This window comes from Chrysochloris asiatica, unplaced genomic scaffold (genome assembly GCF_000296735.1).
Source record: "Chrysochloris asiatica unplaced genomic scaffold, ChrAsi1.0 scaffold00121, whole genome shotgun sequence".
Taxonomy (NCBI): Eukaryota; Metazoa; Chordata; class Mammalia; order Afrosoricida; family Chrysochloridae; genus Chrysochloris; species Chrysochloris asiatica.
The window spans coordinates 1,027,964-1,051,847 of record NW_006408639.1 but is presented as its reverse complement, the minus strand read 5'-3'; the positions used below and the strand labels follow the sequence as shown (position 1 = coordinate 1,051,847).

At 38.7% G+C, this 23,884-nt stretch overlaps 1 protein-coding gene across 3 annotated transcripts in view; it reads right to left on the bottom strand.

The window, feature by feature from the left end:
- CHL1 (cell adhesion molecule L1-like) overlaps nucleotides 1-23,884 on the bottom strand; it is a 152,467-nt gene that overhangs the window by 24,753 nt on the left and 103,830 nt on the right. For all 3 annotated transcript variants that reach the window (XM_006868655.1, XM_006868657.1, XM_006868656.1), the window contains 8 exons: nucleotides 16,545-16,669; nucleotides 11,365-11,466; nucleotides 10,986-11,183; nucleotides 7,269-7,339; nucleotides 2,392-2,614; nucleotides 987-1,102; nucleotides 653-857; nucleotides 165-287 (listed from right to left, as the gene is read on the bottom strand). In XM_006868655.1, the coding sequence (XP_006868717.1) occupies nucleotides 165-287; nucleotides 653-857; nucleotides 987-1,102; nucleotides 2,392-2,614; nucleotides 7,269-7,339; nucleotides 10,986-11,183; nucleotides 11,365-11,466; nucleotides 16,545-16,669 (1,163 nt within the window). The remainder of the gene's footprint in view (nucleotides 1-164; nucleotides 288-652; nucleotides 858-986; nucleotides 1,103-2,391; nucleotides 2,615-7,268; nucleotides 7,340-10,985; nucleotides 11,184-11,364; nucleotides 11,467-16,544; nucleotides 16,670-23,884) is intronic.

The following is a 23,884-nucleotide window of genomic DNA, read 5'->3' as shown; positions in this document are numbered from 1 at the left end:
GAAACTACCAGCTGTTCTGTGGGAGAAAGATGAGGCTTTCTGCTCCTGCAAAGATTTACAGCCTCAAAAACCCAATAAAGGGTCACTATGAATCGGAATTGACTCCCTAGCACACCACCTCCACCATCGCCACCAAAGTACCTCCAATACAAATGACTACGTACTTATCTGGTATTGCAAAAGATAGCCAGTTAGGTTTCCATTCAACTTCTCAGGCAGTCCCCAGGATAGAGTGGCAGAATCTTTATCAGCTTTGATGACTTTGAGAAAAGTTGGTTGTTCAGGTACTAGAAAACACAAGACCAATTATAAGCATTCATAAATTGGTGAAGTTCTAATAAAATAGTTCTTGTTAGATGAGAAATTGCTCTAGAAATAGAAAAGGTAACTGGTATCAAGTATATATTCATTGGGGAGTGTGATGGCTCCCTACGATAAGCACTGCAGTATGAACTGCAGTATCCACAGCTCAAGCCTGTCAGCAGTTCTGCGCCTCGAATATTTCAAGCCTTATACATGGTCACTATGGGTCAGAATAGACTCCATATCATTTAACAATAACAACAAATTAATTAATAATAAGGAAATAATTTTATTTGGCCATTAGATAAATTTCTGTTGTTGGAATTATTCTACATTATTACTCTCTCACCTCCTTCTGGTGTTTGAAAAACATAAGGCTGGCTTTCTGGACCAAGTCCTTTAGAATTATAGGCTAAGACAGTTAAGTGAAATTCACTAAATGCATCTAAGGAAGGAACAATTCCATAGTTTCTTGGTTCTGAAAATCTTAGGAAGTTTGCTTTTTTGGGATGTGTTCTTCCATCTTGCAGACTTTTTGTCTTCCACCAACTGATCTGCAATGAAAAGAAGAAGCTTAAAGATATCAACCATGATGGCAGATTCTTCTGAAATCCGATTTTATTCACAGAAAATACAGTCACTCAAGAATGAGAAGAAGAAGAAGAAGAAAAAAAAGAAAAAACCTGATATCCTTTCAGACGTCCATGTACTCTGTCCTTTGGAATTGTGGACCAGGTAACTTTAACAATGGTACTGTTGATGACATCCACCTTGTAAATCACTGGAGCTATATCAGGATCTGTTAAGCACAAAAGACTGATTAGCTTCCTGTAATTTCCAAATGTGATTCCTAATGTCTTACAACAAAGGTGATTTTCATAATGTTTAATAGGGGGAAAATAATTTCATAAAATCAATTCCAAATGAAACTAAGAGGGTCCTTCACATAAAGCAATGTCTCAGCCCATCTAGGCTTCAAGGAGAAGAGGTTAGTCTTTACCACACTGAAAATGCAGCTGCCCAGATGAATTCATGTAGACAAATATAACTGGAAACAGAAAACCAAAAACGATGGCCAATGAACCATTCTGTGGGTATCTTACCTTTGGAAGCAAATGAAACAAACTAGTAATACAAAGAAATTTTCTTAGAAATTTAAATCTTAGTAGCAGATAGAATTACTTGTACATGTGTTGTATGTCAGGGTTAAGAGAATTATCTGTATCAGCTCATATCTCCTTAGAACCCTATGAAATGATAATCATTAGAATCCCCATTCTATAGGGGAGTGAATCAAACCCAGAGCTGCCTACGATAATATTTTAGTTCACAGTTGATGTGCTTTGTGTCTTCTTATTGGAATAGAAGGATAGCAAGTGAAGACAGACGTAGTCATTTATCATTCTTGACCTATTTCTATTTTTGTAAGTATAAATTACAAAAAATTAAAAAAAAGGAAAAGAAGACTATATCACAGTGTGTATTCAGAGAACCACTGGGGATAACCTCTAATGTACAGAGGATGAATTTCAGCATCCCTCCTTTTCCCAATACTTGTTTTTCATACATAGTAGGTTGTTGGGTTTTTTTAAAAATCAGTATTTAATAATATGATAATATCAATCACTATTTTAAGGTTCTGCATGTGTAAGTGAATTACTATGTAAAAATCTGGGTGTGTGATTCCTCTGTGTCAGGAATGTAATTGCCACCCAGGTCACGGTGGCAGATGGCAGTCAGTTGGGAGTTCCTTGACAAGTAAGGGCAGACATGACTGAAAAGTTTGTGACAGTTACGTTACTTAACTGATTGCTGTGATGACTTCAGGTCTTTGATTTTCAAATACAGAAATAATTCTACTAGGAAATTGAATAAATTTGAAAACTCTTTAGAACCTTCCTTAGCACCCTATATCAAACAAATGTCCTTCAGTCAACCCTGAGGCAAGAACCATGTGTTGTGTTTCATTTTACCTGCCACAGATTGTCTATCTTATTAGCATGCAGCCAGCACTCTGTTGACCATAGTAAAACACCCTTGAGATGAGCCGTGATAGAAGAAGTTAGGACTTTAATGTACATCACTTACAGTCTTCTCCAGAATACAGAATCACTGATTGAGGCTCAGGCCCAGCGCCCAGGTGATTGATGGCTTGGACTTGGACATCATAAGGAGCGTACACAGTAGGTGTCATCACCCGTAAGGTGTGGTTTGTAACAGTTTCTTCTTCCCATTCCACTGGGGCTCCCTGTGGCTTCCAGGAAACTCTGTACTCCAGTCCGGGACCGTTCTGCTCCATGGACTTCAAAGGCTATAAAAGAAGGCAAGATACATGTGGTATGAACACAGATACATGCTGCTTGATATTTCATGACAGCCATAGAGCTTGTGTAATTGCCTGCCTGCCTACCTTGCCATCACATGATGTGCAAATGATTCCATAAATCTCCATGGCCCATCCCATTATGCAAACAGAAATTGCAGAATTCATACCCAGAAATCTGTATTCTCCATGTGTCATGAAAAAACAATGCTATAAAGGAGTATTTAGAGGGCTGCCGGGGGTGGGGGTGGATTTCAAATCCTCTACTTTGGTTGAGAAGCAATTGCAAAAAATGCTTGTCATTCTGTAAGTTTCATTTTTAAGCATGATCCCCTACTTATCTAAGCATTGAGATGGTCACAAATAAAATGCCTGTTCTGCATTCTAACTTTTTATATATGAAATAACCTACCAAAAATTCCATAAATGGTTTTAGCTTTTGTTAATGTATTCAACATTTTCACTCCCAAAGAACTGGCAGAACAAAAAAGGGTATGGCTGGGGACTCCCTGGTTGTGATATTTCTCTATGTCTTTTCTGGCAGAACTCTTTTCTCATTGGACTCCATTTTTTTCATCTTCCCCATCCTGCCCCACAATTAGAGGAATAATTAGAACTGTATTTTTGGAGGACACACATGCTATAGTCTAATACCCAGAAGTGGTAGTTTCTTCTGTAATAAAATAATTTCTGAACTCCTTAACTTTTCTATTTATTTCTTTACAAGAGAATGGTTTCCATTTTTGTTGTAGTCAAGAATTATTTATGAAGGAATGTCTCTTATGAGAAATTGCCTTTTTTCCAGTTTGTTTTGACTTGAGCAATGTTTTAATTTAAAAAAAATAATGTGACAAACCATTTGTTTAATTTCACGAAAATGAAAAGTATTGAAATAAATTATTTATGTAAAATCCATGAAAAAAATGTGACTCTATTCCTAATTTAAACAACTCACTTACTTTTGTCTATAAGAGGAGGCTTCAAAAAGTGTGTGGAAAAATGGAATTAAACACTGATGTGCTATTTCCAGGAACTTTGTGAAGGCCCTCATACCTGTGAGTGATCCAACAAGGTCATAGATAATGTTCTTATAAAATACATAGCTGTTCTAGACTCTTATAAAATACATAGCTGTTCTAACTTACTGAAGTATCTATTAACAGTATGGTTGGGAGTGTTGTGAAGGTATAATGCTAGATCATATAATGCTCCCAAATCTAAGCTGATTGTAAGGTGAAAACATACTTAAATTAGCTGGGAGAAAAAAACAACACACACACACAAAACAAAAACCCTGTGGGTTTTTCCACAGTCATTGTTTACACTTGTACTCATTTGGAATGTTTTGGCCCGGGATATTGTTTTCAGTACAATATGTATATAAATCCACCAGAGGCTTTAGAATTGCCCATATGAATCGAACCACAAGCATTTAGGTCTATGCTCCACTCTTTAATTATAATTTCCTTCAGCCTTGATTGAAATTATATGTGAACAAATAATATCATTCAATTTATCTTGCTTTTCTCCAAGGAAAATAGTTGCATTTGATACAGCACTCTGGCAATTTTAGAATAAACTGTACCACAGAGGTAATACTTTTCAGAAAAATTCCTTATCTAAATTGCCAGTCTCTTAGGTGCCTGGGCGCCTGCAAAATGGACAGAGATGTTTTGCCTATGTCTTTCAGACAATGGCCAACAAAACATCTTAGTTACCTAATGGGGACGAATTTCTCTTTGTCAGCTCTGGGAAAATGTCCTTTGCTGCTTTCCGCATCTATAGGATCAGGACACCTTGAAGATCTGCATAGATCTTGGGATCACTCTTTCCCAGGATCTAGGAGCGTCACAGTACAGGAGCACCCGGTCCAAAGACGTACTCCACCCCCAGCAATTCTATCTTGATGGTAGTAGGTCAAATCTCTCTCCTTTTATATCTTGTAAGATAAAAGGTGTTGCATGGCGCACCCTGGAAATCTCTCTTAAATCCGATCAGGGTGTTGGTAGGAATTAGGTGGTGTTCAAATCACAACACGGTCCTCAGAAACACTATATAGGGTCATTATGAGTTGGAACTGACTTGATGGCACTAAACAACAACAACTAGGCAGTTCTGGAGTCCTGGTGTGGTGCTGTAGGATTAGCAAGGTCAGTTTGAAATGAAAGCTTGGCAGTTCAAACTCACCAGCCACTCCTCAGAAACCCTATATACAGAGTCACTAGGAGTCAGAATGGACTTGAAATCACTTAAAAACAATACTGGCAGTCCCAGCCCTCCGGCCCCTCTGAGGGAAACAGATGAGTTTACTCTTGCAAAGATTTACAGCTTCAGAGACCACACACAGGGTCACTAAGCATCGAAACTGACACAGTGGCACTCGGTAACAAAAATAAATCCCACCCCTAATCCTTTTACTGGTTTATCACATCAAATCACATCATGGGGGATAGCTACTGCCAAAACACTTAAAATCCTGACCCAGTTAAGTTGACACAAAACCTTAACTATGACACAACTTCGGTCAATTTTCTAGGTAGGGTGATGGTGGTGGTGATGTGCAGTGCGATCGGTTCCAACTCATAGTGACTATGTGTAGGGTTTCCAAGACTGTAAATCTTTACAAGAGCAGAAAGCTTCATCTTTCTCTCATGCAACACCTGGTCATTTCACCACCCTCACCCCCCCACCCCCACCCCCTGCTGCCCTGTAAATACTCCTTTATAGCATTGTTTTTCATGACACATGGAGAATACAGATTTCTGACTCATAACCACTACACTACTAGAGCTCCTTAGCTACCACAGTTGTTGTTGTTGTTGTCAGATATCAGTGAGGATAAATGGGCCAAAGGTATTAGAACATGCTGTGCTTCGCTATAGAATTAGCCAACTAATTATACAATGTTACTGATATCAAACCAATTATATTATTTATCTTACAGAAATTTCATCAGATGTTTAAGGGGGAGAAGTTGGAGAGTCCCTAAATGAATAAAAGCCTAATGGATAATTTCATAGCTTGTGAACACTGTAGTTGCAACTGCTTATAACCAGCAAATTCAAGGAGAGAATCATATTCTCTTGAAATACTTAGATTTGTTTTGTTAGAAATTGTTTTCAAGTTCTTTTGCATTTTAAATTTACAGAAGTTAATTTAATTGAAATAGAAATAAAGGGTCAGTGAAAACATTGGATTAACATTTTTCACATATGTTGTTGGTATTGTTAAGTGCCATCGAGTCGGTTCCGAACCACAGTGACGCTGCATAGGGTTTCCAAGGAGCTAATGCTGAGCTTGAACTACCTACCTTGCATTTCAAACTGACTTTGTGGTCCAGTGTATAAACCCACAACACCACAACAGGACTCCTTTTCATATACAGGTGAAGTAATTATATAATAAGGAAAAAAGGAAAAGCCAAACAAACTTCCCAAATTCTAAATTTATATAATAAACCATACAGGAATAAGGTATGCAAATAAACTAACATATTCCAGCATAAATTCAAAAGTATTCTATATAATTACAAAGAAAGTAACATTTAATTGGAATGTTGATAGCCTATCATTAATCAGAATGATTGAAGGCAAGTCAATATATGTGTTAATGAAATATTTCTAAGTACTAGATTAAAAAACATTCTCTTACTATAACAGAATAAATTTGGAATACACTAAAAAAATTAATATTCTGATAAGTTAAAATTTACATAACAAATTGAAAAATCAAGTCTATTTAGTAGCACTTAAACGAAGTCTTTAAAAGTGAGGTATAAACATGGTGGTTATGGTTATGTGTAATGGAGTTGGTTCGAACACCTAGCAGCCCTATATAGGGTTTCCAAGGTTGTAATTCTTTACAGGTGCAGAAAACCTTATCTTTCTCCCTCAGATTGATTGGTATTATCAAACTGTAAGTCAGGTTACCAGCCCAACTTACAACCCACTCTGTTACTTGTTGTTAAGTGCTGTTGACTTAGAGCAATCCTGTGTAGAGATTCTGAGGAGCTGCTGGTATAAGCTACTGATCTTACAGTTCTCAGTCCAGTGCTTATCCTACAGCACCATACCAAGAGTCCATGTTCAAACTCTTACTTTGTTAATTTCTAGATGTGTGATCATAGCCAAAACACTCAATCACTCTGGAATTAAAATTATATAGCTAGATCAAAGTGCTAAAGATGCTTTCTTGATAAGGTTGTTCTTAGAACTAGGAAAGAAAGTACTAAATGCCTAGCAAGGCTTAATAAATGATAACTATAATTTGATGGTCATCTTTTTGATATAGAGAACATTTAAAACAACCATACTCTGAAATTCAGTGAAAGGTCTTCTGTATTTTCCGAATGATACAGAATCTAGAGTATTGATAGTAAAAGTTTATAGAATCTGAAACTTTCAGCAATGGATTCCCATCAAGTCAATCTATATTGTATTATTTAAATCATAATAATGTTAAACTCTATGTTACAATCAAATGATCATTCTAATCACAATGATATTTAATAAAGATATTGACTCCTCCCCAAAATGTATTTTATTGACCATTATATTTATTTTTTAAATGTTCTATTATTGTCTTTCACATGCAGACTTAAAAGGAAGAAGAAAAAGAAAAAAACACATTAAGTAGTACATACTTCCCATTTTATTATCATTTCCTTGGGTTGAGAAGCTTGAACCCTTATATTTTGTGGATTCTTGTCTGGAGCTGAAAAATTACAAACATCAAAATGATTTTTCCCATCATTTCATTATATCATCCTTTACCCCACACCCACAAATTGGTATTTAAATAAATTTGATCTATTTATTAATTTATACCTTATCGAGGCCTTAACATAGAGTTAACATTTAAAAATACATTTCATTTAATGTTCTTGAAGTGACATGACATTCAATAGGGAGGATGTGTGTGTTTAAATATCTCTATACACACCCACTCCACACTTATGGACATGGTTAGGTTCCAAGGACCAGGTCCCTATTTGAAAATCAGTGGTATAGGAAAATGGTAGGTGACTATGTCAGATCACAAAATGAAAGATTCTGTAATTGCCAAATAAGATCACTGCAAAACTGCCAAACCACTGACAAGATTGTCCAGACAAGTTGACTTTCAACAATAACCATCACAGGTAGTGTTATATTTGCCCTTGTACCTCAGGGTTCATATCTTCCAGATGCATACTGTTAACATGCAGAATAGTTAGATAGTAGGGTGTTATTTTTTACCATTGTCTTAAATGAGAAATGTCACTATGTACTAGCAATTACTTGTTTTCAAAATTGGGATTATCATTATAAGAGTATTCTTCTAAGTACATGCATTTGTTGTATTGTAGTTAAGTGCCGTTGGGTTAGTTCCAATGCATAGCAACCCTGTATAGGATTTCTGAGGAGCAGCTGGTGAGCTTGAACTGTGGATCTTGTGGTTCCAACTGACTTTGCAGTCAAGCACATGAACCCACAGTGCCACACCATTATGTGGAATTATCATTAGGAGAGTAGTTTTGTAAGTATTTGCATTTAGGCACATAAAATTCAGTATCATCCATAAGTATGACAAGTCAATTTTCAGAGATGTTAAGTATCAAATTGCAAGAAATATAGTCATCGGACTCCCTGGATTGTGCAAATGATAATGAGCTTGGATGACAACTGAAAGGCTAGAAATTCAAGTTCACTCAGAGGCGATTTAGAAGAGAGGGGGGATAAAACATAGCCAGTGAAAATTCTTATGAAACACAAACTAATGCAAAGGATTGCTGTTACTAAGAGATAACTTGAAGGCAACCACTGAATGTCGCCATGAGATCAGTTTCAATATATGGATTTTATGAGAAAGGGGCTAAGTAGAGAGCCCAGTGCTAGATTGAGATTTTACAAAAATAACAAAATTATTTAATTCAGGTAGTATATCCTTGAAAGCTAATTAAATCCTAGCATGTTTACTTAGCCCAGAAAGAAAAGAGAAAGAAAGCACGCTATGCTATTACTGACAGGCAGTTTCGATTTAATAAAACTAATTTTACCACTGCTATCCTGAAGATGAAATATACAAAGACTTGGAGTTAGAAAACTAAAAGAGAAGAACATGCTCAATATTTGTCAAGCTGAGATAAGTGAAGAAAAATATTCAAGCTTCGACTTGCTGAATGATTGCATGGGCAAAACAATGAATGATGCTGAAAGCAGCAAAAGGAGATGGAAGGAATATTCAGAGTCATTGCACCAAAAAAAGAAATAGGTTACGTTCATCCATTTCAAGAGGTAGCATATTATCAAGAGTCAATAATACTGAAGGAAGAAGTCCAAGGTGCACTGAAGGCATTATAAAAGCACAAGGCTCAGGGACATGATGGAGTACAAATTGAAACCTTTCAGCAAACTGATGAAGCACTGGAAATATTCACTAATCTTTGCCAAGAAATTTGAAGACAGCTACTTGGCCAAATGATTGGAAAATATCCATATTTGTGCCCAATCCAAGGAGAGGTGATACATGGAATGCAAAAATAATTGGACAGTAATATCACTACGGTAGCATGCAAGGACAATTTTGCTACAGATAATTTTTAAATGGCTGCAATAGTACAGTGAAAAGAAACTTCTAGAGGTTCAAGCTGGATTCAGAAAAGGAGTAGAATTGGTGAATATAATTGCTGCTGTCAGACGGAGCTTGGCTAAAAGCAGAGAATACCAGAAAGACGTTTATCTGTGCTTTAATGACAACACAAAGGCTTCCAATTGTGTGGATCATGACAAGCTTTGGACAACATTGCAGAGAATGAGTATTTTGGAACATTTAATTGTGTTCATAACAAACTGCTTCTTGGTCTATGTACATGCTTCTTATGAGCACAATTAAATGTTCCAAAATACTCACTCTCTTTATAGACCAACAGGCAGTTAGAACAATGGGACATTGAATGGTTTAAAATTAGGAAATGTATGCACCAGGGTTATATTCTTTTACTTATTCAATACTTATTCAATCTGCATGCTGAGAAGATAATCTGAGAAGCTGGATTATATGAATAAAAATGTGGCATCAGGATTGGAGGTAGACTCATAAACAACCTGCAATATGCAGATGATACAACCTTGCTTGTTGAAAGTAAAGAGGACTTAAAATACTTACTAATGCAGATCAAAGACCACAGACTTTAGTATGGGTTGTATCCCCATGTAAAGAAAACAATTCTTTACCACTGAACCAACAAATAACAGAAGGTAAACAGAAAAAAGATGTAAGTTGTCAAAGACTTCATTTTGCTCAGATAAACCATCAACATACATGGAAGCAGCAGTTAAGAACTCAAACGATGTACTGTATTCAGTAAATCTGCTGCTGAAGACCTCTTTAAAGTGCTCAAGAGAAAGATGTCAGTTTTAGGACAAAGATGTGCCTTACCCAAGCCATGGTATTTTCAGTAACATTATATACATGTGAAAGTTGGACAATGAATAAAGAAGACTGTAGAAGAATTGACACATTTAAGTTAAGGTGCTGGAAGAGAATATTCAAAGTATCCTGAACCCTTAAAAAGAACAAATCTCTGCTGGAAGACATACAGCCAGAAAGTTCCTTAGGAGTCAGAAATGACCAGACTTTGCCTCTCATACTTCAGATATATTATCATGAGGGACCAGTTTCTGGAGAAAGACATCATGTTTGTTTAAAATGGAGGGTTAGCAAGAAAGACAAAGACCCCCAGTGAAATGGATTGTAGCAGCGGCAGCAGCAATGGGCTCAAGTGTAGTAGTGGTTGTGGGTTTGGCCCAGGACTGGGCAGTGTTTCATTCTGTTGTGCTTGGGGTCCGCTGTGCGTTGGTACTGATTCGAAGGCATCTAACAACAAACAAATCCTTAGGATGAACTGTATAACATAAAAAAGCCTTAGGAATTTAAATAGCTACTGAGTTGCAAAATATAAGTTAAAACACATAAAAATGAAGGACAACAAATGAATTGAAGTTTTAACAAGGCCCCCGTGAGTCAAAAGTATTCCGGAAAGGTGAATCCTCGAGTTTTGATAATATTAAGATTCTGTTTAGAACTTACTTTATGAAATTTAAACATGATAGCGATCCAAAATTACTCTGAATAATGCTTTTTCATATAATCCCTCCCAATTCCCTGCTGCTTAACAAACATTTATTCAATAATTAAGAGATTATTACACTTTCTGTATTTTGCATTATTAACTTACAGCTATTTTCAAGTTCTCTATTTGGGAGCATTTAAAATCCTACATCACTTTCAGTCTTTTTATTTTTCTCAGACATTCAAAGAGTGAGACAAAATAAGTACAATATATTTTGTTAGAAATTTGCTGTGAGATTTTACGTACCAGCTGGAGGTGTTTCATGATGGTCTGATGGCTGGCTGGGTTGGCTTCTCCCGACTTCATTCATAGCTATAACCCTGAACTGGTACCTTACATATGGAGCCAAAGACAAGATGACTGTTGTGTCTTTGCCTGGGACATGAGTCAATATCTCCCACCTTCCAGGCTCCTCTTTGTTTCCTTCAAATTCGACAATATACTCTGGCATTAGGAACATGGGAGGGGAATACATTAGAATCCATTAAATATGCTTACGTTATTTTAAAATTTACATAAAATGTGACAATTTATGAAGGATTATGCACCAAAGGTGGTAAAATGGTTTTAATATTTGTTTTGACATTGTCATGTACATTTCATTACCATCCCATGTCTTCCCTACCGGTAATGTTGCTATTGTGGTCATCGCCAGCTTCCCAAGTGAGCCGAACACTCCTGTTCTGTCTTTCAGACAAGAGAAGGTTTTCTGGTGGATCTGGTACATCTAGTGAAAAATAAAAGATGAAGGTAAGGAAAATGCAGATCATTACTTCTGCTTACCAGATTCCCTCATTTAGGCAAGTTGACAGCTAGCTTTCCTCACTGGGTCCATGTCTCCACTTTGAGTTGTCCATATTTTGCCAGCCCTTCAAATAGTTTTTCACATCTGTTTTCCAGTTAGAGGTATTATATCGCTTGACTCACACCAGAAACTGTGGTAGCGTACTGATTAAGAGTCAGGCTGCTAACCTCAAGATCAACAGTTAGAAACTACCAGCCGGTCCACAGGAGAAAGGTAAGACTTTCTGCTCCCATAAAGACTTACAACATTGGGAACCCTCTACACGTTCTCTATGAGTCAGACCCAACTCCACGGCATATCACCACTCCTGACACAATAAACGAGCCCTGGTGCGTACTGGTTATGCACTGGGCTACTAACTGCAAAATCAACAGTTCAAATCTACAAGCCACTTCACAGGAGAAAGACAAGGCTTTCTGCCCTGTAAAGATTTTACAGCCTTGCAAACCCTATACAAGGTCACTGTGAGTCAGAATTGACTTAACGGCACACCACCATCACCACCTGCACTCCAGCAACAGTTCTCAAAGGCCAACCTTGACAAGGGTCATCAGGGTTCTCTTATTGTAAGTCATAGTGACCCTGTACAGCATTTGCAAGCAGTGACTGGTGACTTTGACTCACTGACCTTGTGATTTAACAGTCTAGCACCAGGGTTCCTTTAGGGGTAGTCATTAACAGTGATGATGCCGGTTAAGTTGTCGTTAGGTGACATCAAGTCGGTTCCGACTCATTGTGACCCTCTGCCTGGTCCTGCACCGTTCTCACAATTGTTGTGATGCTTGAGCCCAACTTGGTGGTGTTTGTGTGCCGTCCAGGTAGTCCTGACTCATAACAACTTGACTCATAACAGCTTAAGGTTTCCAAAGCTGTAAATCTTTATGGGCACAGAAAGTCTCACCTTTCTCCCACAGAGGGACTGGCAGATTCCAAACTGATAACTTTTCAGTTAGCAGCCTAACCCATAATTCACTATGCTACCTGAGCCAATCCTTAGCCCTTACTTATTGAAGGAGTGGGACCAAGAAACCTACATTTCTAAACAATTCTTGAGATGATGATTAAACACACTCAATTCTGAGAATCACACTCTATTCCAAAAGGACCACTTATTTTCTTACAGCAGCTATGCTTACTATATGTCTAATTCATTTCCTGTACATCACTGTGCAGATCTCCTAGAGTAGAGACCAGATGTTATTAATCCTTGCATTACCTTCAGTGCTTTGCTTAAAAATGTTCTGTGACTAAATGAGTACTTGAAAACTATACCATCATTTAAACCATGCATATAATTAGCATATTAGAAAAATAAATGTGATGCTATGCTTACAGTAAAATAAGAGAACATGTGTTCAGCCTATTTTTATGCAACTATTTTGAATTTTTATTGTAATTTTTACAATTGAATACTCAGTACATTCTAGCAATTTCTATATTCTCTTGCCTATGAGTTCAGAAAAAGAGTAGGAAGATGGCATATGTTGGAAGACAAAGATTTGGCACTTATGTTGTGACGAAAATTAAAAAGTTGAGTTGTTGTTGTTATGTGCCGTGGAGTCGGTTCTGACTCATAGCAACCCTGTACAGGGTTTCCCAGGCTATAAATCTTTACAGGAGCATAAAGTCTCATCTTTCTCCCACGGAACAGCTGGTAGTTTCGAACTGCTGACCATGAGGTTCGCAGCCTAATTTTTGTAACCACTACGCTACCAGAACTCCTTAAGAAAGTTGAGTAGGAGATGACAAATTTGAAGTGTTAAAGTATTGGGAAATTCTTGACACTTATATAGGCAATAATGAAATTAAATCTTATCCTTAATGGCCCTAAACTTAAAATAGTTAGAATTCTCTCAAGACAAGATCAATTCTAGGACATTGATGTTGTCTCAAAAAAGCCAAGGAAAATATTATCTACTGTAACCTGTCAGCGGGCTCTTCCCCAAGAGGGAGGCAACATGTCCTTCTCATGCTGAGCATTTGCCATCATCTGGAAATGTACTTTGAAAACCAACAATGTTTTGAATTCAAAAAAGAAGATGTTTACTTTATAAAAGTAGTTTGTAACTGTGTCCAAACTTGAGAGTCTTAAGAAGGTATTTCATCAATAGATTTCAAAATTGCTGGATTCTGAAACAGGTTTCTCTTCAACACTAAGAGTCTACTCATTCCTGTAGGTTCCTGAAGCGGAAAGAGTAACAGGTTGCATCTAAGGTTAAAATAGGTCCAGATGGCATGAAAAGAACTGAAATGGAGCTGACTTAACTGATTTACAGCTGAGACTTCAAAGAATGAGGCTGTCAAAGGAAGTCCAGGTGAAGGCTTTTAAAGGAATTTAAATTAGAAATTGGTCCAGCGTATGCTTTTAAAAATTGTTTGCAAGGGAAATGACACGTGGTCTATGATCATCAGTTTCTAAGAAATGTTTGTTTAAAACAAAGCTTGACATTAGTCTTAGTAGAAAATGACTAAGAAAATGTAACCTATTCATAGTCTTTAAAAATACCAATTTCATTCTACAAAACTGGTAGATTAGTTCATAGTTCATATATATGTGGTTGTTGTAAAGTGCCATTGAGTCAGTCCTGACCCTGTGTATGGTTTCTGAGGAGCAACTGGTCAAATTGAACCACTAACCTTGCAGTTCAAACCGACTTTGCAGTCTGGCACAATAACCCAAGCTCCACCCGAGGACTCCAGTTCATACATATAAGCAGCATGTAATCGTAGTCACTTATTTAAAATTGCAAGATTATGTTGTTGTTGTTGTTGTTAAGTGCCGTCGAGTCGGTTCCAACCCATCGTGACCCTGTACAGGGTTTCTGAGGGTGTAAATCTTTACGGGAGTAGAAAGCCTCATCTTTCTCCCGCGGAGCGGCTGGTAGTTTTGAACTGCTGACCTTAAGGTTTGCAGCCCGATTCATAACCACTACACATGTAGTTCTAGAAAATGGCGGCCTAATCACAAGACTGGAATTTAGAACTTGAGCATGAGGTAGTGAAAAGCCTAGTCTCCTTGTTGCCTGCCACTGTTCAAAATACTTAGGAACAAAGCCTGAATCGCTGACCTTGCAGGCAGCAGTTCAGGGCTTATCTTACAGGTTCACACCAGGACTCTAGTGAAAGTGCTACTTAGCCCTATATTCATGGTGTCTGAGGTAAATCAGAACTTCCCTGAAGATCGACTATTTTATCTGGTTGGAATAAACATGATTGAAACAATAAGGAAAGGGTTAAACATTTCGGCTTGGCTATCCCTGGAGAAACTGAAATGTATTATGGCCAAACATCTCACCAAAAGACACAGTCCTTTTGAAAGTCTATATAAAGTGCAAAGTCTGTATAACTTCTGCACAACTGGAAAATGCTCTGCTTTTTTGGAAGAGTCCCATGTGGTGGTCATTTGCTTCCTATAAAGAGATGCTCTCATTTGCGTATTTTTAACCTACTTTCTAAGATATGTACCTCAGAAAAGACTCCGTTCTTTTTCCTTCAGCCTGTGCTGAAGAAACCTGTGGACATTAGGAAACAAAGAACTAGACATATGAACTGCTGTTGTTAAGTTGGTTCTAACTCATAGCTTCCTGTATAGAGTTTCCAAGAAGCAGCTGGCGGGTTTGAACCGCTGACCTTGAGGTTATCAATCCAGTGCTTACTCCACAGCACCACACCAGGACTCCAAAGATATGAATGCCTGTTAATAATGATGACCTAAATGTTTAACAGAGGAGTCTGTAGCACAAACAGTTTGCAATCTGCTGTTAGCCTAGTTTGGTGGTTTGAACCCACCAGTGTCTCTATGGAAGAACAATCTGATGAGTTACTTCCAGAAAGATTATAGTCAAGAAAGATATGCAACACGTGTGCTCCATAATACATGGGATCATTATGAATCAAATCAACTTGATAACAACAGCTTTAGTTTGGTTTACACATATGATGTATGGATAAAGGCACTTAGGCAAATTGGGAAACTTAAGCAAAAGGCAAATGGTGCTCAATGAAACAGAATTAAAGGAGGAAATAAGAGAAAACTAAAATTGTACATATCAGTCAGGATTGAAGCAGGATATATATAGCTTCTTCCCTTTGATTATGCATAAAAACCTGTTGATTAAAATGGGACAAGCAAACTATCAGAAAGAAAGAAAAATACTTGATATACTGGTGGGGAAGTGGGGCAGTTTCCAGAATCCCACTGGAAAGTGCTTTATGGGGAGAACCTCCCTGAGAGAGCAAGGAGGTTTGGCAGAGGGTGCTCACCAACCTAGAAGGAAGGGGGAACAAGAAAGGGGGACTCCAAACACTTCCTCCTCGATTGTCAGAGCTCTCCATTGGCTGAACCAAAGGCAAGCTAGAGGGCAAGTTCATAGTGTCCTTATAGGTCACTTTTGCAGGTCACAGGACTGGGTGGGGAAGAAATCTTGAGCCGGAAATGCAAGCTATCTAGCGGATAGTGTAACAGTTTGATCATTGGTGATTTGAGAGGTACTTGAATTGATAACACTAGTGGAATGTACACATTGGTTTCTAATTTGCATTTTCATTAAAAAAAAAAATGAAGGCATTCATTTATATAACCTTAAACTCCTCCTCATCCTTCCTGGGTATGAACACTATTCCCTGTTCCTTCACCTCCCTGAGTCCCCCTCTAGCCTACTCCATCATTGGGCACTATCCCTCTGCACACTTGGAAACCGTGGCTCAAGATCTCTAGGACAAGCTAGTCTGACTTGTTTTCTGTAAAGCACTGCTTACCTTTCAATTCTACTGACAACATTTCCCATGCAGAGAAAAGCAATTAATCATGAACTCACATCTTTGAATAGATAAGAAAGTATCTGAATGTGGGGCCACATTCTATATGAAATTAATCAACGAGCAATACACATGCATGTGTTCAAACAGAATAATCATCATTTCAGTTGCATAAGAACAATGGCATTAACTCTTCTCAGGGAGAAGAAATAAACAGATTTCTCATCAGTTAGTAAACTTACCAAGCACAGTCACTTGGGTTACATCAGCAGCGCTGTCTAGGGTCGTTTGAGCCAAACAGCCGTAAACACCTTGGTCCTCTAAAGTGACATTAGCTATGGTGAGATTAGCTCCATCAATAATTATCCTAGCAGAAAGAAGAGAAAAACAAAAACAACCAAAAAGTGACTGTATGATGAAGACGAAAATGAGAGACATATAATCATCTAGAAAATAATCCCTCTAAAAATAGTCTCATAAAAAGTAATTTGAGGAGAAGTGAAAAGAAAGACTTCACAGCTTGCAAATTTTATTAGAGAATGCCACATTAGAAAATAGAGTTGCATTCAAGTGTATGCAAATGTCTACAGTCATGAAAAGGTTCATACTTTTTAATTAAAAGTAAAAAAAGCAACCATCTGTGACGTTTGGGTCGTTGGTGGAACTGTGGGTATTGTCTGATGTGTCTGAAGAGTGTTTTTATTGTTGTTGTTGAGTTCTGTCGAGCAGGCTCCAACTCACAGCGACTCTGTATACTGTTTCTGAGGATGTGGCTGCTGAGCTTGAACCGCTGACCTTGTGGTTCAAACCCGATTAAGCAGTACAGTGCATTAACCCACCTTATAACAGCTAAGATTTATATGACTATTTTTAAAAGATATGTTTTTATCCTGCATGAGCCTTGGTGGTGCAGTGGTTAAGTGCTGCACTGCTAATAGAAACGTTTGCCATTTGAACCCACCAGCTGCTCTTCGGGATAAAGACAAACAGTCGCTCTGATAAAGATTTGTAGTGTTGGAAGTCCTATGGGACAGCTCTAGTCTGTCCTAGGGTCAGTGTGAATCAGAATCAAATAAAAAACAACAGGTTTGGTTTGACTCACTAGCCTATATAATAGCAGCTGAGGTGCCTACTACAAATGCAGATTCCTGAAGCCACGCCAGGTCTATGGAATCGGAATATCTGAGATGGAGTCAGATAATTTCCATTTTTAATAAGTTTCCTTGGTCCCCTAAGTAGAATGCATGTTAAATTCGGCTAACAATTAAATTATGTGATTTCTTTGAACAGTAGATGGCAGTCTAGCACTTTTTTTTGGTAAAACATTTCTAAGTAGTGTTGCCAATATAGAACCAGGTTTACTACAGGAACACTGCTTTTCATTACAAACATAGACCTTGGACCCGGGTCTACATTTTGTTAATACAGCTGTCCCATTAAAAAGAAATAAAAAGTCCATTAAATTTAAAAGACATTCACAACAGTTTGCTATTCAGTTGAAGTAACTTAAATGGTGTCACATTTGTGAGGAGGGAGAAGAAAACAACATCATTGGGCTTTTTAAAAGAGCTACTTTTTATCAGCTACTTAAAAGTTTGAATGACAGAAAACTACTTGAACCTGGTGTGCTGTCTTAGTATAAGTGCTTGACCTCAAGGTTGGTTTGAACCTCATGGTTGTTGGTTCAAACTCACCAGCTGCTCCATGGAAAAGCTATACCTGGTCTTGTTACGTGCTGCCGGGTGGGTTCCGACTCATAGCAACCCTGTTTAGGGTTTCTGAGGACCAGCTAGTGAGCTTGAATCTATAACCTTGTGGTTCACACCGACATTACAGTCTTTTTCCTTTGCCAATTCATACTACCTTGATTCAAGAGCCTTATTTATGACTCTAGATTGACGAAGTTTTGATGCAACTTAATTTCTAAGTTTGTATACAGTTATATGTCCACTTAATATAATATCACCATACTGCATACATTGATAATTTTTGAAAAATTTACTTTCTTAAATGTTGTTATGTGTCGTGGAGTTGGTTCCGACTCACAGTGACCCTGCACAGGGTTTCCGAGGCTGTAAATCTTTACGGGAGCAGAAAGCCTCATCTTTCTCCGGCGGAACAGCTGGCAGTTTTGAACTGCTGACCCTGAGGTTAGCAGCCCGATTCGTAACCACTATGCTACCAGAGCTCCTTTTTCTTAGATGAAGTACTATCATTTATCAACTCCATCCTCTTCATACAAGACCCTTTAAGTCATGCACAAAGCCACATTAGCTATAGGGGCTCAGAGGAGCTAAAATCTACACCCTCATCTTCTTACCCATATCTGTTTTGGAATTGCTTCTGGCCAGAAAGAAAGAACAGTCTTGGTAACTCCAAAGTCTTGTAGTCAATGTCACAAACCCAAATCAGACACACTGTCAGCCAGTCAATACTGATTCATAACGATCCTATCTAACTGTATATCTAACTGCCATCAGAGCACTTACAATACTTTTTAGTGCCTTCAAATTGATTAAGGTAGAGTGATGCATAGGTCCTTGAAATCTGGTATACCTGAAGAACTGATTAAAATTTGCATGCTCCAGCCTCAGCCAGATTCTGAATCACAACATCTGGAGGCAGAGCAAGGCACAAAACTTCTGGAACAAATTGCCAAGTAATTCTAGCAAACATCAAAATCTGATACCTATTATTTATATTACCCAAGGCACACTATATTGTGCTACAGCTGTGACTGCTCCAAATTTTCAGTAGCTAAGAAAATGGTTTATTTTTGTGTTCCTCTAATAGGTCAACGGAATTCTGTTTCAGGAGTCCTGAGGGTACAATAGTTAACTGTAGACTCGATGGTCCAACGCTCTCAGTGGCTCCATAGGAAAAAGGCCTGGCAAACTGCATAAATATGAACCCTAGAAAACCTGACGTAGTAATTCTACACTGTCATGTGGGGTCACTACAAGCCTAATTCTCTCGATGATACCTAACAGAACAGTCCAGGATGGGTTCTGCTTTAAGAAATCCTCTCATTTTCTATTCTCACAGAATCTGTTCTTCAGCTTCCCTTTCATTACCATCCCTACATTTTCCTCCCTCTCTTTTCCTCTATGTCTTTACCTACCCAAATTACCCTAACCGCTCAACTCCTTAATTTGAAATATCTAAGTTACTAGTCCCTACCCTTGTGAATCTTCCTTGTGCCCTTAACATCATTCCATCTGTGGGATAGCCACATTGTGGGGAAGGCAGTAGGCAAAAGTGGCTCTTTGGAGACCTTCGTTTGAGGCTCAGTTCCACCATACTGCCTGTATAAATCTTGAACGAAACACTGAGCCTAATCACCTTATCTAAAAAATAAAGGTAACAATAGTGTGTTTCTCTTCAGAAGGTCCACAGAGATAAAACAACATAGGGATTAGCCTATAGAGCTGGGAGTCATGGTGGGGCACTGCATGCTGTACGATAATGCAATAGTCAAAAGGTCAATTTGAACCTCAAGACGGCAGTTCAAACCCACCAGCCATTCCACGGAAATGCTATACAGGGTCACTATGTGTCAGCACTGATTCGATGGCACTTAGGGACAACAACATAAAGAGCTTAGCACGGTATGTGTTTAAACGGCAAACATGATATTCATCAAAAACACTTCATTAATTTCAGGCTTATTACTAATCACACTTTTCATCGCAGACATTTCAATTCCCATCCCCCAACTTTCTGTTCCTCCTGCTTCAGTCCTTGAGCAAAATATATTAATTTCAGATTTTTTGAAGAAGGTATCATTTCTTACGGCAGCACTGTCGTTTCGGCATCTTCGGCCCTCCCTCGTTCATTTGCTACAATCACTAAGACAAAAACAAAACAGAGCAACCTTTCCTTGGTGCCAAGGATCTACACTTCCAACTAGTGGTCTCTACCTTTCCTCCCGCACAATCCTGGCACGCTAATACATCCGTTGTCCATCTCTTCCTTATTACTGAGGACGTCATTCTGCCCACAGCCATAAACGGTCCCCATTTCATCTGTGATGTAAAGTATCAATTTAAAAAGACTTTCATATCCAAGCCCCATTTCACTTTTTGTAATAATTGTGTGTTGTCTATATCCACTTGCAGGTTAGAAATTCACAGACAAGTCTTTGGGGTCATTTCAGCCTATGTAAAAGCTTGCTGTGAGAACTAATAAGGAGAAATGTGTAAGGGAAGCTTTAGCATGACATGAGACATGCCGTATGTGTGATGGGCCAGAAAGGTGGTTTTCAGCCCTTCGTACATCACTACATGTAGAACACAGTGGCTCTGTAAAATAAGCACTGACTGGACTGAGAACCAAAGGATGGCAGTTTGAGCCCACAAGCTGTTCCATGGAAGAAAGATGAGGCTTTTGGCTCCCACAAAGATTTACAGCCTCAGAAACCCTATGCTTGCTTGCGTGACAGCATTTAACAACAACGTGTGGAAGGAAGAGAAGCAGGAATTTTGTCTTCCTGGTGTTTGTATGGTTCATCTTTTCATGAAAAATGTTATGAGGTAAAATCTTATGGTCCCCAGCCTATTGATAAGGATACGGGAGGTGAGAAACAGGAGCTTGCTAATGATTCCCTAGACAATTAGTGGAATCCTGTGATCTTACTTCCTTGCATTATCTCCACGTCTGCTCTGGGCACTAAAGCCAGCCAGCAGCCACCACACTCAGTGTTTCCACTCCTGAGCTTTCTCCTAAGCATATTGTCCCATTCTCATAGCTTAGGGAAAGTTCGTAGAATATCTACAACAGCCCCACATGCTGCAAAAACTATGAAACCGGATTGACAAAGAGGCAGGCTGAAGTTTCTGAGGCTGCATCACCAACAGGACAAAGGTTTCTAATTACCTTCTTGGCTATAGCCCAGAAGTCTCAACGACAGCCCCCAGATAACCAGGCAGCAGCGAAGAGACAGGGAGGGGAGAGCTGGGGAAGGACTGAGTAGCTGACAGACGAACTGAGACCTCACCTAAGGTGGAAGATAGGGTATCTCTGTTCCAATATGTAGTCTTAGGCACATCAAATTAATCTCCTCTTGTTTCAGTGACAACTGGTTGCAATGCATATGCTGCCTTCCCACAAACCTTTACATAGATAGGTGGATGGATAGATAGATAGACAGATGCATGGATAGAGAGATAAAAGGGAGAGGAAGAAATGAATCAAGTACTAAACCTGAGACCAATGCTTTAGTGCACAGATCATACACACAGATGGGGCCAAACAGATTGGAAAAAGAAGTGACAGGAATCATAATCACAAATATGTTGTTGTTGTTGTTATCTGCCATGGAGTAGGTTCTGACTCATAGCAACCTTGTACAGGATTTCCGAGACTGTAGATCTTGACGAGAGCAGAACGCCTCATCTTTCTCCTGCAGAACAGCTGGTAGTTTCGAACTGCTGACCTTGCGGTTCGCAGCCCGATTTGTAACTGCTATGCTACCAGAGCTCCTTAATCACAAATATGTTGTTGTTGTTGTTGTTGTTGTTGTTAAGTGCCATCGAGTCGGGTCCGACCCATAGCGACCCTGTACAGGGTTTCCGAGGGTGTAAATCTTTACGGGAGTAGAAAGCCTCATCTTTCTCCCGCGGAGCGGCTGGTAGTTTCGAACCGCTGACCTTAAGGTTCGCAGCCCGATTCGTAACCACTACGCTACCAGAGCTCCTTTAATCACAAATATACTGACTACTTAATATTTTCTAAGCGCTTTATAAACTAACTCACAATAACCCTGTCATGGAGGTAATTTCCATTTGAATGAAAAACAATTTTATTTAAGGAAAAAGTAAGGAAGAGGGAGTCTATGTAACTTCTCTAAGGACAAAGATCCAAGAATTGACAGACGTAGGACCAGAACCCAGGCCACCCAAATCCAGCATCCATGCCCTTAACCATAACACTATGCTGCCATCTCGAATGAGGAGAATGTACCCTATCTAAAGACCTTCAGATTTGTTTTAGTCCTATGATGAATAACAAAATGTCACTGCAGGTGAGAGTTTGCTCAGGGAAGTTAGAGTTTGACCCCTACTTAGAAACCACAAAGTCAGCAGACTGAATCTACCAACTGCTCTTCAAAAGAACGAGGAGGGAGGTTTTCTACTCCCTGTAGAAACTGTAAAGTTTTACAGTTTTGGAAATCCTATATAGGATTGCTGTGAGCCAGAATTAACTGGATGGCTAGGGTTTTGTCTTTAGCTTTTTTTTTTATTAATTTTTTGGGGTTTTAGTAACAACAAAAGAGGTAGCAGAACGTATATCCATAAGCTTTCAAAAGCCATAACCAATACTCAATAAATGTGCTTAATTTTGATTCATGCTACCCAGAATCTATTCACACTTTATGTTACGTTTGTTTTGTATGTATGACAGTGGCTAAAATGTCCAAAACTGTGCTTTGCTTCTCAGTTGTCATAAAGAATCTGTTTAGGATTTAGATTCTGCCAGAGAGCTGCACTGCTGTGTGGTCTGGGCAGTCGGAGGGAAAAGGAAATCATTTTCTCTGCGGCTGGGAGGTGATGACTGATTTGGGCAGACATGAGAATTGGCCATTGGTTGGACTGACCAGCAGCATCAATGGGGGGCTGTTATGGCAGCAACAGAAGCAGCTACCGTTTCTAGACCTTGCTGGACTGCAATGTTAGTTTGAGCCACAAGGTCGACAGTTCAAGCTCACCAGCTCTTCCTCAGAAACCCTATACAGGATCACTATAGGTCGGAACCAACTCAATGGCACTTAACAACAACAATAATAATAATTACAGCTGCACTGCCTGGCGATCATTAAGCCAAAAAGTATAGTAAGCAGCCCCCCTCTAAGGCTAGCTTATTTCACCTTCTAGTGGTTTTATAACCTCCTGAACCCAAGCAATAAATCCATTTCTGCTTCTAATGCTTACAGTGACTTCTATTTTGTGCACTGACAGGATGATGTTTTTGTTGCTGTGTGCCCCTGAGTTGCATCGGACTCAAAGCAACTCTATAGGACAGATAGTCTCTTCAACGGATGGTACTGGCAGAACTGGAAAGTGATATGCAAAAGATTGAAACAAGACCTTCATTTCACACCTTATACAAAAACCAACTCAGCATGGATTAAAGACCTAAATGTGAATCCCAGAATTGTGAAGGCCATCAGTGAAAAAATAGGGACAAATGTGTAGGAGCTCTAATACAGGGCATACACAGACTACCAAACATTTTGAAAATTATACATCAAAAGTAGACAAAATAGATGATTGGGACATACTAAAATTTAAAAACTTTGGTGTATCAAAAGACATCACCAAAAGAGTAAAAAAGGGAGCCCACAGAGTGGGAAAAAAAAATCTTTTGCAATGACACATCAGACAAGGGACTAATTTCTAAAACATATAGGAAACTATAACACCTTTACAAGAAAAAGACAAATAACCCAATTTAAAAATGGGCACAAGACATGAACACAAACTTCACCAAGGAAGAGATCTGGGCAGCCAACAAACATATGAAGAAATGTTCACGATCACTAGCCATTAGAGAGATGCAAATCAAAACAACAATGAGATATCAT